Source organism: Notolabrus celidotus, chromosome 6 (assembly GCF_009762535.1).
Source record: "Notolabrus celidotus isolate fNotCel1 chromosome 6, fNotCel1.pri, whole genome shotgun sequence".
Classification (NCBI taxonomy): Eukaryota; Metazoa; Chordata; class Actinopteri; order Labriformes; family Labridae; genus Notolabrus; species Notolabrus celidotus.
This window is the reverse complement of record NC_048277.1, coordinates 7070024-7085052: the sequence shown is the minus strand read 5'-3', so window position 1 is coordinate 7085052 and position 15029 is coordinate 7070024. Positions and strand designations below refer to the sequence as shown.

At 41.4% G+C, this 15029-nt stretch overlaps 1 protein-coding gene across 3 annotated transcripts in view; it reads left to right on the top strand.

Moving 5' to 3' along the window:
* Positions 1-15029, top strand: part of ada2a (adenosine deaminase 2a) — a 28241-nt gene that overhangs the window by 12322 nt on the left and 890 nt on the right. For 2 of the 3 annotated variants that reach the window (XM_034685306.1, XM_034685307.1), the window contains exons 2-12: positions 3004-3059; positions 3221-3577; positions 3665-3718; positions 7459-7767; positions 10005-10224; positions 11177-11390; positions 11476-11603; positions 11715-11805; positions 13535-13643; positions 14198-14355; positions 14808-15010. In XM_034685306.1, the coding sequence (XP_034541197.1) occupies positions 3011-3059; positions 3221-3577; positions 3665-3718; positions 7459-7767; positions 10005-10224; positions 11177-11390; positions 11476-11603; positions 11715-11805; positions 13535-13643; positions 14198-14355; positions 14808-15010 (1892 nt within the window). In that variant the 5' untranslated portion in view covers positions 3004-3010. Of the gene's footprint in view, positions 1-1020; positions 1048-3003; positions 3060-3220; positions 3578-3664; positions 3719-7458; positions 7768-10004; positions 10225-11176; positions 11391-11475; positions 11604-11714; positions 11806-13534; positions 13644-14197; positions 14356-14807; positions 15011-15029 lie in introns of those variants that run through there. The other variant, XM_034685308.1, reaches the window with a different exon arrangement.

Here is a 15029-nt window from a genome sequence, read left to right as displayed (position 1 = left end):
GTTGTAAACTAATAATCTGAAGCATGAGAGTAAATCAAAAGACATAAGGTGTGAAATATAAAGTGTCTAATAATAATAAACAGGATGTTCTCAGATAAGAACTAAGGAGCTTCTCCTGTTAATATTCTGTCTTGATATGAAATGGTTTATGTTGTTTGTGTTTGTAGTAGCAGTATTAGGGGGGGGGAAATCGGAAAGCGGATTCGACTTAGAACCTTAGAACCAGTTCCAATTGATCAGTTCCATCAGAATTGTACACCTCAAATGTTATCGATTCTTCTTAACGATTCATTTTCCAGCATGACGTCTAAGGCTGTTTCCAAAACGGCCTGCCACATACTACTTACTAATGTAGTAGGCAGTAGGTATTGCCTACTACATACTGCTTTTGAATTTAGTCTGTAGTATGACTGTTCTGTTCAATCTGTGTTGCAGTACGCTGGGCCAGACGTCACTAGATTTCCAGTTTCGGAAAGTGAAAGTTAAAAAACGGCGAAGCTGGTAGAGAAACTGCTTCTTTAGCATCACTTATGATTTAAAAAGTTAGGAAGTGGTTCATATGGAATTCAATAACTTTCACTTCACCCAAAAATGGATTTCCTTCAGTCAAAAAAGAAGGAAAAATAAAAAGCGGAACGAGCGCTGTGCATTATGGGAAACAGTACGCGAGGCAGACTGGTCCGTTGCATGCTGTGGGTGCTTCTCAAAGCTCTAAACTGCAGTCTCCTCGCTCCTCGGCCGAACAGGAAGTAGTTACTGACGCGCCATTTTAACTTGCGTCCCAAAGCTCTAAACACTGCTGGAGGAGAGAGGAGCGAGGAGACTGATCAGAGGAGGGATAATCGAGGGCTGTTACCGAAACGGCCTGCTACATACGACTTACTGATGTAGTAGGCAGTAGGTATTGCCTACTACATACTGCGTTTGAATTTAGTCTGTAGTATGACTGTTCTGTTTGATCTGTGTTGCAGTCAGGGGAGCATCCGGTTCCCTGGTGGTGAAGCTTTCAGCAGAGCGTCTGCCCCCTGGTGGCTGGCTGCAGTATAGGTAAAAAAATCTGTCTCCCCCATTGATTTGAATGGGGCTGCAGTCAAACTTTAAAATATAAATACACGTCGTACGAATGTTTCTCACATCCGTATGCTGTGGTGATATGTAGTTATTATTTGACTGTTTTGTGTCCAAGGCCTCTTTTTCGTTATTAGAGTTTAAAAAACGGGGTTTTACTTCCGGGTTTCCTTTGATTCACAGCCGCCGTAGAGGGAAACTTCAAAGGACACACAGCATCTTGTGACGCTACGCTGTAGGGCGGAGCTTGTTACAGTGGCTTCCCAGGCTCTGGCTGCACAATGGCGGCGCCCAGGAGCGGGATTTTTTGGCTTCAGAACCTTACAACGGGAAGAGGCGGAGCAATGCTGTCCATTTTTATTTACAGTCTATGGTTGCAGTATGCTGGGCCAGACATCACTAGGGGTGCATCTCAAAGCTCTAAACGTCTATCCTTGCGCCGTTTCCTCGCGTTGTTTCCTTGCGTCTTGGTTCCGCCCACCAGAGATGCGAGAAAATAAACCATAGGAGAGAGGAGAGAGGAGATTTGTATTTAGAGAAATGAGACATCCACTCCTCCGGAGCGTCGGTTTGTGATGACGGCTTTAACAGCTGTTTGTGTCTGCACACATGTTCACTGTAATAACTCTGATAAATATAAACAGTAACAGAGCTCTGTCTCTGTGCTTCATCTGTTTGACAAACACCTGCACATGAAGAGAATCTGCTCTCTGTTCATTCTGTCCTGAAGCATCACGGATCGATTCACCGGTAAAATGCCTCATTATTAAATTATTTATTACTCCAAGGGAAAATAGAAACCATGCAACTCCTTTCAAACCCTGTGCTCATTAATGATCAGCCTCGTATGAAACTTTATTACCCTGACAGGAAATGTAACAAGCGTTTTACTGACAGACAAACTTTTATTCAGACTTCTCTTCATGAAGTAAACGAGAACAAACGGGGGAAACTAACAGGAGAAATAACTGATCATTAATATATATTATATCTATGATATTAGACTCTATTACTCTATTTCATTAGACAGTAAATCGGACGTCTCATTTCTCTAAATACAAATCTCCTCTCTCCTCTCTCCTCTCTCCTCTGGTTTAATTTCCTTGCATCTCTGGTGGGCGGGACTAAGACGCGAGGAAGAGACACGAGGAAACGGCGCAAGGATAGATGTTTAGAGCTTTGAGATGCACCCTGTGAAATTTTCTCTTATCAGTAGACATCCGGGCAGTTTTGGCATACTGGAGATTTTGCTCTTTTTCACACACTACATACTGAAATTTGGCCAAATCAGTGCTGCTAGTACTAGTGTAGTAGGCGGTTTCGGAAACAGCCTAATTTTCATCCGTAGTCCTTGGCAAGAAAAGGTTCCTTTTGGTGCGGAAGACTGTGTAGAACTACTTTTTTCCCCGTAAAAAAATACTCAGGAATCGTCAGGAGAACTGATAAGGAATTGGATTGATAAGTAGAATCGCCAATGGCATTGACATTGATAAAATCTTATCAATTCCCACCCCTAATCAGTATGAGGATGATGATGTTTAATGCAGACTTGTTCACTCTCATGTTATGATGTTGTGATTATTGAACACACACATGTGGTTGAATGCTGCAGGTAACAGGAGTAGATCATGATCTGCATTCAGGGGAGGGAAGAGAACTTAACTTACTCTTTAGTCTGACTCCTCTGATGATATTTGACCTCAGTAAAAATCAAAGTAGTAAATGTTTAAAGTTCAAATACTGATTTGTAGTTCAGAGAACTTCCTGTTAACCCATGAAGGTGAGGGTGGAGTGATCGAGTCAGTCTGAGTTTAAAGATCACTGTCGCCCTGTAGTGACAGAAACACGTCACTGCAGCTTCACAGAGTGTTGGAATGATCCAGACAGACTGTAGGAGTGACCTTTGACCTGATGTGTGTGTGTCTCCTCTGACAGGGAGAAGATGATCTCCAGGTTCCTGCTGCTCATGGCGCTGAGCTGCTGTGACTGTGGTTAGTTTCCACCTTCACTTTATCCTCCACAAAGAGAAAAGAGGAGATCCACTTTGAGACTCACTGAAACACTTCAACACTTCCGTTAGAAACTCTGTTTACAGACTCACATGTTACAGTGTTTTTCTGCTCCTCTCTTTCCCTCTCTGTCTCCTCTACAGGAACATTAGTAGTGAACGTGGCTCACACCTCCTATCAGGCAGAGGAGAACCAGATCGTCACACTGGAGTGGACCTTCACACCCAAACCTGACAGCTCCACACAACGTCTCTATGTCCACTTTGAGATGTTCAATGATCACAAACACTCAACCCTGTTTCATCTTCATGATGGAGTCGAGGTCCCACTGAAGGATGAAGAGTTTTCAGGACGAGTCCAGTGTGACAAAGACGTCCTCAGAGACGGACGAATCAGACTTCATGTGTCCTCACTCAGGACTGAAGACTCAGGCTGGTACAGGTGTGAAGTGTTCACTAACTCTGGTTCCAGCTGGGCCCGATGTCATCTCACTGTGACTGGTGAGTAAAGTCAGTTGAGTAAATCACAAACATCTTCAATCTAGGACGACATGAAACAGTCATCAGTTCTATTATTGTCCTTTACAGCAGCAGATCATGAGCCTGAAGATCAGAGACCAACAGAGAGACCAGAACCACAAGGTCAGAGTCGGGACAGGATCGGTCTCTACTTTGTAATGGCAGTGTTAGTATCAGCTGTTTTCTCTGTCTGTAGTGTTTTTTTTTCTTTCGCTCTCCGTGTAGTAGAAAACTTGTAAACAGAGTCCAGTCGTTGTTTAAGAAAGGGGACAGCTCAGCATATTATCAGAGGACACATGATCCTGTTCAGGTTTGTTAGTGGTCCTGTGTGTGTATACGTGTCAACATGTTTTGAGCTCTTCAGGGATAATGTATAGTGAACAGGTGAGAGGCTGAGCAGGAGGCCTCGTCCTCATATCAGGCTCCTGCTCACCTTGTTGGGATTCTAACCCCTTGTTCATCACACATCCTCCTGATAATTACCTGGAGAGAGCTTCAAGATGGAAACAAACTGACTCAAAGTATTTATTCTGGAGGATTTCACTTATTTCAAAATTATTTATTTATAACGCTAAAAAAAACAGTACCTCAGATTTAACGGTTGTTGATGTTTCCAGGGCAACGTGTTCTTATCAGCTTCCTTGTTGTTGTTCAGAGCTAATTACACAGTGATTGGCTTTGACCAATCAGAATGAAGCATTTAACACAGCTTGGTAATACAATCAGGTCAATTATTCTATGTTTCTGTAGGAATGCATTATTGTTGCTTTATCTAGTAATAATTTCTAAAATCAGTCACTATTGACTAAATATTTTTTATTACGTTTTTAACATTTCATTTATCACAACACTAATGTGTAATACTTTATTCAGTTTGTGAACAGTTTTTATTTGTATGCACTATGGTTGGATGTTGCTGGAAGTATAATCAGTTTACATACAGTCTATTTGAATTTTTAAAAACATTTTGATTTTTAATTAACTTTATTATTTATTTTTGGGGTTTTATAAGTAAGTGCTCAGATGGTCATTGTTTGTCCAGTAGGGGGCGCTCAGACTGTGAGTGAATGTTAGTATGTAGACATGCATGCAGCCAGTGTGTGCGCTCATGTCTGATCCACCTCTACACCTTCAGCACCAGGTGATAAAGGTATGACTTTGTTGCCATTTATAGAAACAAGACACTCTGGAGACCTCTTTCACCTGGTGGTAACTGTGGTGAATTACAGACATCTTAAACTCAAGTCAGAAAGTTTAACAGTTGCCTATCAAGCATCCTAGTGAGGACTGTGCTTAAGTAAATTATTTGAGTATCTGTATTTTACTTGAGTATTATTTTTGGGAAACTTATTACCTTTACTCCACTACATTTGAAAGACAAATATTATACTTTTGACTCAACGACATTTCTATCAATGCTCTAGTTACTCAGTACTTTTGCTTTGAAGTCAGCTGATGAATTTCCTATTCTGAAATCAGATCCCAAAGACTGTAAACTGATCGTGTACTTGTGTTTGGTTTGTCTCAGTGTTGTAGCCGTACCTAGGTTGAGCGTAGAGCAAAGGCAGATGAAACGCTACTCAGATCAATCTGTTATAGATAAAGATAGATAAACAGAACGTAGCAGAATGTATACCCATGTATTCCTGACTGCACTCATGTTTTGTGAAAATCCATTTTGATATATTTTAAAAAGTACTTTGAATACTTAAGTATTTTTAAAAGCAAGTACTCCAGTACTTTAACTCAAGTAATAATTTGATGGAACAACTTTTACTTGTATTGGAGTAATGTTTGACCAGGAGGATATTTACTTTGACTTAAGTAATGCAGACGTGTACTTTGTCCACCACTGACAATGATCGGCTTTGTGCTTTCTATGTATCAACCCCCTGAGTACACCACTGAATATAACTGTCCAAGCCCTGAACAACAATACAGTTGTTCATGAAACAACTGCACACGTATGGTTAGTGTAAAAAATTCACATTTATTAGTAGACATAGATGTTGTATTTGTCTTCTGGCGTTGTAATGTTTATTGATGTCAAAAAGTTCACAATCTAAAGCAGGGGTGTCAAACATGCGGCCCGCGGGCCAAAACCGGCCCACCGTCAGTATGGATGTGAGATGTGTGTGAAGTGGTCAATGTTATGGAGTGGGTGGGATCTTAAGGGTGTTTGTGTTATTGTGTTTTATAACATCACCCACAGAACTCTGTTACAACTATTACATGTCACAAAACCTATTGTTTGTCTGTCTGTGCATTAAAAAAAACAAAAAACAATAAAGAAACTTTGGAATAAAACCGTCCCACCAGAGGTTCCAATCCGGCGGGCAGAACGACTTTGCAAAGTGAAAAAATTAATAAAAGGAACTGCTATTTCAGATTTGTCCTCTGGGAGTCGCATAATATCAAAGGGCTGGCGGAGCGCACCAGAACAGCGCTTTTTTTCCGGGACTTTTTTCTCAAAGTGAGAAAATAGATTACTTTATGTTTGCATAATCCGGTTGAGATTCATAAAGACTTTTCGAGAACTAAAAGATGATCCAATTAGCAGTAAAGTAAATATAAACATTTCACAGTAGGAACGGTGGATCCACAATCTCCGAAAGGAGCCACATATTGTACGTGTGCTTACCTTACATATGCATGCATTACAGGTGTGCTCCGTCACTACTAACACTACACCCCTTCATACAACACTGTCCAGCAAGCAAACTGTTCATGCTGGAGCTGAGGGGTCTACAATAGTCAAGTTTACTGTCATCATTATCATAATCTATCTGTTCTTTTGATGTAAACATTACACACTGTGTCAGGTGAATGAGTAACCTGTGTTTGGTGTGTTTGCAGCTGGTCTCAGTGCTTAAAGAGTAAAATATTCGGCCCACTATCAGAGACTTATCATGGCGAAAAGTACAACAGCTGTTTTTGTAGAAAGATAGTTCATTAAATGTGAACATTTTCAGAATGTACTTGTACTTTTTTGCACTAAAAAAGGGAAAAATGTGGAGCTTTTGTTATTTATAGGCTATTATGCTATGATTTTACTAGTCCGGCCCACTTCCCCTTGGGCTGTGTATGGCCCCTGAACTAAAACGAGTTTGATGCCCTTGATCTAAAGCAATATCTGTTATTTGACAGACTGTGTTTATGTTGAGGGATTTTATACCCTAATCGCAGTCTGGCAGGTTTCTATTTACAATCTCAGCCATTCAAATGTTTGAAGGCTCAGGGTTCGTCCAATCAGAGCAAAGGGGGTGGGGTCAAAAAGCAGCTGGAGAACACTTGCCTGACTCTCCCAGTGCAGGGGAGAAAACCTCAATGATAGGTTTTAGTAAACAAACCCTACAGGAGCTGTCGTGTTAGCGCTCTTTGTTCACACTGTAGCTCATTGACACTGAGTTCATCAGTAAGGTTTAAAGGATACTTAAAGGATCACGTTTAACGTAGTTTGTTGTTTCCGCTGTTTTAAAGTGTTTAGCGTTCGAAGCTCCAGCTGAACAATTTCTCACAGACCGTCATCGTCCCGGTAGGATTTCACCCTCCGGGTCCTCCTCAGACCAGCACAGGTCCCCGGAACGAGTGGACCCAGCACTGGGGTTGGTGTTATCTTATTTATCCTACACGACTCACTTTGAGATGTGTCAATAAAAGGGGAACAGTGTGTCTCTCTGAACTCAGGATTTAACAACAAGGAGCAAAAATCCCTGCTAAGCCACAGGGTTTTAATTTCTCTCTCAGATTGGAGATATTTCTTTATTTCTAGCTCAACATAAGTCAGAAGATTTGAAGTAATGCTAAAATGGGGTTTCCTGAAATCTGTCTTGTGAGTGAGGTTTTCTTCTCTGCCTGCACAGGGACCATGGCAGTCCTACCACAGCGCCCCCTCCTGGCTGTCGTCGGTCTTCTCTTGTGCTGTGTGAGCTGCGGCCTGTCAGTCCCTGACCCCCGGCAGAGAGACGCCCTGATGCGGCTGGAGGCCTCCATGCAGACAGGTGGCCAGGTGGTTTTGACTGATGCTGAGCAGCGTCTTGATGCTCTGCTGTCTAAGATGAAGCAGGAGGAGATGAAGAGAAAAGACTTTCCTCCTGCCATGCACTTCTTCCAAGCGAGGGACCTTATCAATAATAGCCCCATCTTCAGCTTGCTCCAGAAGATGCCCAAAGGTATGTTCAGGCCAGGCCAGGCAAATTGATCTGTTAGGCAGCATTCATATATGGAGCAGATCAAAGTGGTTAATGCGGTGAAACACGCATCATTAAAAGCATTTATGTAAATGTGATGCCCTGCAGGGAGTTTTTTTTACTATTTTTAGACCAACCAAATTTATATGAATGCCTTTTTATGACCTACAAAAACAAACAAGACCATAAGCAACAAGACTGACAGTTTACATGGCTGGTGCTGCAGGGTCAGACCAGATGGTTGGCAGCACACTGAAGAGAAAGCCTTTTTACTACTTTTTCCACAGTAAATATTAACAATGAGTAACACATTGAACTGGTTTCACTGGTTGGACCCTACACATTAATGCAATAAAGCTGACAGCCCTACTATATTTTATTCTGGTCATAGCTCTGCAAACAACATCATTCCTCTTTATGCGTATGTGTGGTAAAGAGGTAAGAATTACTCAGGAACAGAGTACCAGACTCTACCTTTCTACGTGTACTCATCAGCTGACCCATCGCTCAGTCCTTCCCAGAACCTTTCTCTTTACATACAAAGTGAAAAGAGGAAGACAGACCTACAGGTTCCAGATCCTGAAACCTTGCAGTTATATGACCTTAGTTCCTCTTTTTTTTTCTTTGGTGAATCAGAACAATGAACAATACGTATGTGCTTCAGTCTCCTTCCTCTTTAATCATAACTCGTCGGTTTCAATTTACCTTAGTTTGTAAAAATCACAGAATCAGACTCGTCAGCACGCTCTGTCTCTCTGCTTGCTACCTTCGCTCATGCAGCTCTCTTCATAGATTCATGTCTGTGGGTTTGAAGAAGCAGCTAAATCAGCTTTGCTGTCATGGATGCACAATCTTAACCTCATTTTTTCAAAGTAAGCATCTTCATAAACATCATAAAAACATTCATTTGAAGGAAAATTACATGCTCGAGGAAACAACAGATGCTGACACAACTTCATGTAGACCTAATTTATGCTCCAGTAGAAATAGACAAAACATCCACAATGAGGACAAGAGGGTGTAAGTAAAGTGAATTTGAGAGACAGGTCATCTTTTCATCATAGAGACAACAAACACTCAGTACCTTATTTTGGCACAACCAGCCTACAAGAAGCAGGGTTCTCAGTGCAACCTAGATAATGTTGTCTTATCTTGAAAAATGGTTTACGTCTTCTCTTCATTTCTTCACCAGATATTGATTTTCTCAACATCCTTTCATTATAACAACGTTATATATATCTATATAAAAAGTCTCTCTGGGGTGTTTGGGGCCAACTGTTGTTTATAGTCCCTCAATCCATGAGGGGATTAACAGAAACATAATCTGGGATTGATTATTACAGATAATTTAAAGCTTCACATTGTGAGTTTGGCTGATTTAAAACTCTCTTTTCAGAATACTTTGGGATTTTGGGCCATCAAGTCTCACAAAAAAAGACCCTCTATGACATTTTTCACTATTTTTTTAAATGTGCACCACCAGTCAAAAGTTTAGGCACACCTTCTCATTCATCGTTTTTATTTATTTTAATTATTTTCGACAGTGTAGATTAATACTGAAGACATCAAAACTATGAAATAATATGGGTTTGCCATATTAACAACACAACTGATGGTCTCAAACACATTAAGAAGGCAAGTCATTCTACAAATGAACTCTTGACAAGGATCATGTTAATTAGAAACCATTCCAGGAGACCACTTCATGAAGCAGACTGAGAGAATACCAAGAGTGTGCAAAGCTGTCATGAAGGAAAAAGGGGGCTACTTTACAGAATCTAAAATATAAAACATATTCTGCTTTGTTTAACACTTTTTTGTTGATTGAAAAATTCCATATATGTTCTTTCATAGTTTTGATGTCTTTGGTATTAATCTACAGTGTGTCAAATCATTCAAATAAATGCAAACCCTTGAATGAGAAGGTGTGTCCAAACTTTTAGTGTTTAAGTAGTGTATAAGATAAGAATTGATTCAGTAAATTTATATTTTTGTTAGATTACTAAAGAAATGTTCAGCTGTGGTTATAAACTCGTTTCAGTGTTCAGACATTGGTTCTAGTTTTTGCCTGAGTTACATGAATTTGCTGACAGTGATCAGAAAATATGTTGAAATTTTGTTTTGTACATTCAGGGAAATATGAACAAAGTTTTAATGAACACAAAAAGCACTGAGTATGTTTGTGTATTTACTCATTGAGTTATTGTTGTGTTGTTCAGGCGCAGCCCTCCATGTCCATGACTTCTCCATGGTTGCTGTTGAGTGGTTGGTGAAAAACGTGACGTATCGTCCAAACTGCTACATGTGCTGCACCGACAGCCGCTCCATCAGGTTCATCTTCTCGTCCAACTGGCCCAAAGCTCGGCCTCACTGCTCTCCCTGGACGCTGCTGGAAAACCTCAGAGCCAAGACTGCCAACACCACGGACCTAGACAACAGGTGACAACAACACCATGTTTCTGTATAATGTCATGACTGGGCTCAGAACCACTTTGAACTCTGATCACTGTTTATCACATAAACACCTCCCTGCAAAGTACATGGATCAGCCATGACATTCAACCACCCACAGGGGAAGTGAATATTGGTGATATGTTAGGCAGGAGGTGAACATTCAGTCCTTGAAGTTGATGTGTTTGAAGCAGGGAAAATGGGAGAGTGTGAAGATGTGAGCGACTTGGACAAGAACCAAACTGTGATGATTAGGTAACTGTCACCCGGGACTTCCACCAGATTCGCTGCAGTCCTGCTCCGTGCTCTGTAATCCGTGAACACCCACTAGTTGTGTTTGCAGATTGCAGCACAGAGCATGACCGCCGGACTGCTGGAGTCATGTGCCTGAGGTTTTCCCGTTTTTAAGTGAAAAACAATCAGGTGACAACATACCTGACAAGGATCTGCTGCTAATGTCTTGGTGCCAGGTACACCTTCAGAGGTCTAGAGAAGTCCATGTCTTCACTGGGTCAGGGATATTTTTGCCTGACATGATGAGATGGAGGATGGAGCCAGATGGTTATAATGCTACAACTGATCGATGTGTGTTCACGTTTTTAAATATTCTAGTTTTATGTTGTGTTCTCGTCTCATATCATATTTTATATTCAAATGTGTTGAATTGTCTTTTGAAACAAGGTGTTGTGTAGAGATATCAAACATGTAATGAGTTAAAGGGACAGTTTGGTAGGATTGGCAGAATATTGAAAATGTTTTGAGTCACTGGTGTTACATTTTGGTCTCACGTGAACTGCAGCATGAAGGTCCAACTTTAAGTGTATTGTTTTCTGGAAAGTTCAAGCTCTTATACTCAGAAATCTAAAGACACACGTGTTTAGTGGTCCTAAAATGAAACATGTTTTCTGATCACAACCATGTCTCCGTATTTAACCTGCAGCATCATGGGAAACCTGACGCTCTTCACCGACCAGGATCCAGAGTCAGTGTACCCCAGCCAGGATGTGGTCTGGGGTCGGTTTGAACAGGCCTTCCTGGCAGTGTGGGGTCTGGTCACGTACGCTCCTGTGTTCAGAGACTATTACTACGAAGGCCTCACCCAGCTCTACATGGACAACATCATGTATCTGGAGCTGAGGGCATTACTCCCTGAGGTACTGACATGTAACACCTGCTGTCTTTACAGTCTCACCTGTCTGTTGAAGTTCTGTAATGAAATAAATAATATGTGGTGCTCAGATATACGAGTTGGACGGGAGCACTCATGACACAGCGTGGGCTCTGAAGACCTACGAGGAGATCACCAGACAGTTCACAGCCGAGCACCCAGACTTCTTTGGAGCAAGAATCATCTTCACAGTTCACAGGTGACCGTACTGAGTGTCCTCAGAAACACTGTATTCATTATTCAGATTAATAACCTGCTTATTGAGAAGCTGTCGTACATTTATCTCACGTCAACACTGCGTGTGTTTCAGGGGAGTGGATCTGTCTGTGATGGTTGGAGTTGTGGAGGAGGCTATGAAGCTACGGAGAGACCTTCCGGACATCATGGCTGGTTTTGACCTGGTGAGAGGCAACAGCAGTTCTTTTGTTCTTCAGTGTCAGGTACAAAAGGAACTACAGGAGGGAACTTTTGTTCTGACTGTTATTTGGATAGACTGAATTTTCTGTGTGTAAAAACACAAGTTTTGTTTAAGTTTAAAAAACGTAAAATTAGATGTTTATGTCCTCTGCTGATCGTTGCATTTTGTCTGTGTCTATGGTCCAACAATGACAAAAGGTAGGTATAAGGATATTTCAGGGCATTTGGTTTTCATAACCCTAACCGAGCGCCCATTAATTAACCAAGAAACCAATTTACCACTTTAAAATGAGCAGAGGGGTGTATTACAAAATGAGTTTGGAGTTTGGAGGATCTGATGAGTCTAAAACCATCTGCCTAACGCTGTCCTGTTTTTAACCTGGATCAGCATGGTGACTCACTCTGCAAAGCTAACCTGGATCAGTTCATGTTCAGAGTTTAGCTGTAAAGGGATTTTCTTTCAGTGATAGTTGCCCCGTGAGCAGTGTAGAACTTCTGCCGATGTAAAATGTATGTGCGATCGTTTGGATCAGAGATGCTTTTATCATATAGTAATGAGTACTGTATGCATCCCATCATAAGAGTTCTGATGCATTGAATTGAAATAACCTCTCAGATCATCACGAGCAGTAAAACAACAGGGGATTAATCTCTCAGTTTGATCTCATATTTAATCAAATCAAAGAAATCATTTGACTTCTGTTCGTCCACAAAGTAAAGTTATATTTATGAATTTACATGAAAGTTTCCAACCAAGTTTCAGTTCCTGACTTGATACTAAAATGTATCACTGTTAGAGTTTCAGTGTTGTGCCACCTGCTGTAATCATTTCCTGCAGTACTACTATTTTCAGCTTCTCACCTGTATTCCTCGCCTCTGCTCTTCGAGTCAGTCTGACTGAAGCACACAGCTGGTGATCTTTTCCTTTTGTGCAGGAGAAGTTAAGAGATGTCGCAAACTCCCTCTTTTCTGTGAACCAGCTCAAAGCCTGTGTTGAACTTGCCTTGTCGTACACCTTTTAGGTCCAGACCTCTGTTGTGTTTTTAAAGCTCATGTGAGGAACTCTCAGTTTGTGTTGATTCTGGCGCCCCCCAGTGGACAAAACGATAGCACTTATTGTGCAGGTGGTGTTTTCTGAAGAAAAACTTAATCCTGTTTCCTTTTGTCTGGGGAATGTAGCTCTAAATAGTTATTTTCCCCAGGTAGTGGTTCCATATACTGAATAAATAGTCAGGTTTGTTTTCTCTTATAGGTCAATAAGAGACATTAGGCTTGATTGAGTCTGTTTTATACTGAAGTGAAGTCAATTGTATCTATATATCACCTTAAAAACTGTCTGCCGACCAAAGTGCTTCACAGAAAGAGGTTTGACTCTCAGCCACAACCACTGTCTGCATGTCTTACTCAAATCTCTGCCCCCCTCATGTCCCGTCTCACTTCAGCTGTCCTCTCCAGCAAAGGTGAAAATGCCCAAATGAATAACTTACAATAAAAAAATAAAAAACAGAAGCTGGCATTTCTGTTTGATAATATTTTCTTGTGCTACACTTCTGGCTGCTGAAAAAAACAGTGAGTGTCTGTGACCGGTTCCTCCTCAGCTTCCTTTTATGAATGAAACACGTGAGAACTGTAAGTCCTGTGACAGTTTGGAATCAGCATCTGAAACCCGTCTTCTAACACCAGGACTTCTCTTATTTCTCTCTGTATGTCCAGGTGGGCCGTGAGGACAGTGGCAGACCTCTGTGGTACTTCAGAGAGGCCTTATCTATGCCAGGAGAGAAAGGAGTGACTCTTCCTTTCTTTTTCCATGCTGGAGAAACAGGTGAGCTCCTCAGTGACACGCTGTGTAAAAGAAAGAGTCTCACTGGACCAGTATTACACATTATCTGCCAGACAGTGTGTTAAAGAAGTAACTCACCTTTTGCATGTTAATTACTGAAAATCTTAGAGTGCCACAACAACATGTGCTAAAATGTAGCTATGTGATATAAAACACAAACATGCTTCACTATCCTGAACTACCTTCAAAGAAAAAAAATCATTCACTGAGGAAATTTACTTTTTTAGAGGGAGAGAGAGAGAGAGAGAGAGAGAGAGAGAGAGAGAGAGAGAGAGAGAGAGAGAGAGAGAGAGAGAGAGGAGAGAGAGAGAGGAGAGAGAGAGAGAGAGAGGGGTGAGGAGAGAGAGACGGAGAGAGAGAGAGGAAGAGAGGGAGAGAGGGAGAGAGAGAGAGAGAGAGAGGGAGAGAGAGAGGGAGAGAGAGGGGAAAACAATCAATGTCACACACTCCAAAAAAGAAAAGAAGAAAAATTAATCATATTGAAGATTCATCACACTCTGTCAGTAAAACATCACATTTCTGTCTTCATCATGCAGACCTGGAAGGCACGGAGGTGGACCAGAACTTGCTGGATGCCCTTTTGTTGAACACTTCTCGTATTGGTCATGGGTTTGCTCTGCTGCGCCACCCAGTGGCCAAAGATATATCCAGGAAGAGAGGGGTGGCTGTGGAGGTGTGCCCCATTTCAAACCAGGTACACTATCACTCTGTAAACCTGAGGTTCTAATCTGGTTGGTCAGGACCCGAAAGTGGGTTGTTGAGCTGTGTTCTGTCATTCGTGGATTCGTGGTTACAAGTCTTTGCTGCATATAACCCATGAGGCCATGTGCCTGCAGTAGTTGGACAATTTATTTACACTCAAATACAGCAGGTGGCTATAACGCGCCTTAACACTCATGTCATCTGCTACTGAAGAACTGTGGGTCTCAATTGTGGTTAAAGGAGGAGGTAGTGGGTCCTGAGATCACACCGTCTTCTTTAAACTGAACAATCATAATTTTATATATATATATATATATATATATATATATATATATATATATATATATATATATATTTATAGATTTAATACATCTGTAGTGTAATACTTTGAATCTTATGTAACAACAGAGGTAAATAAATTGATCTCTTCTTGTCCTCTTGTAGGTGCTGAAACTTGTTAAAGATCTACGGAACCATCCTGCCGCTGCACTGATGTCAGAGAATCATCCCATGGTCATCAGCTCTGACGACCCCGCCATGTTCGGGTCCTCTGGACTCTCCCACGACTTCTACGAAGCTTTTGTGGGCTTTGGTGGGAGCAGTTCTCATTTAGGCTCCCTGAAACAGCTGGCTATGAACTCTATTAGGTGAGGTTCAGCAGAGATC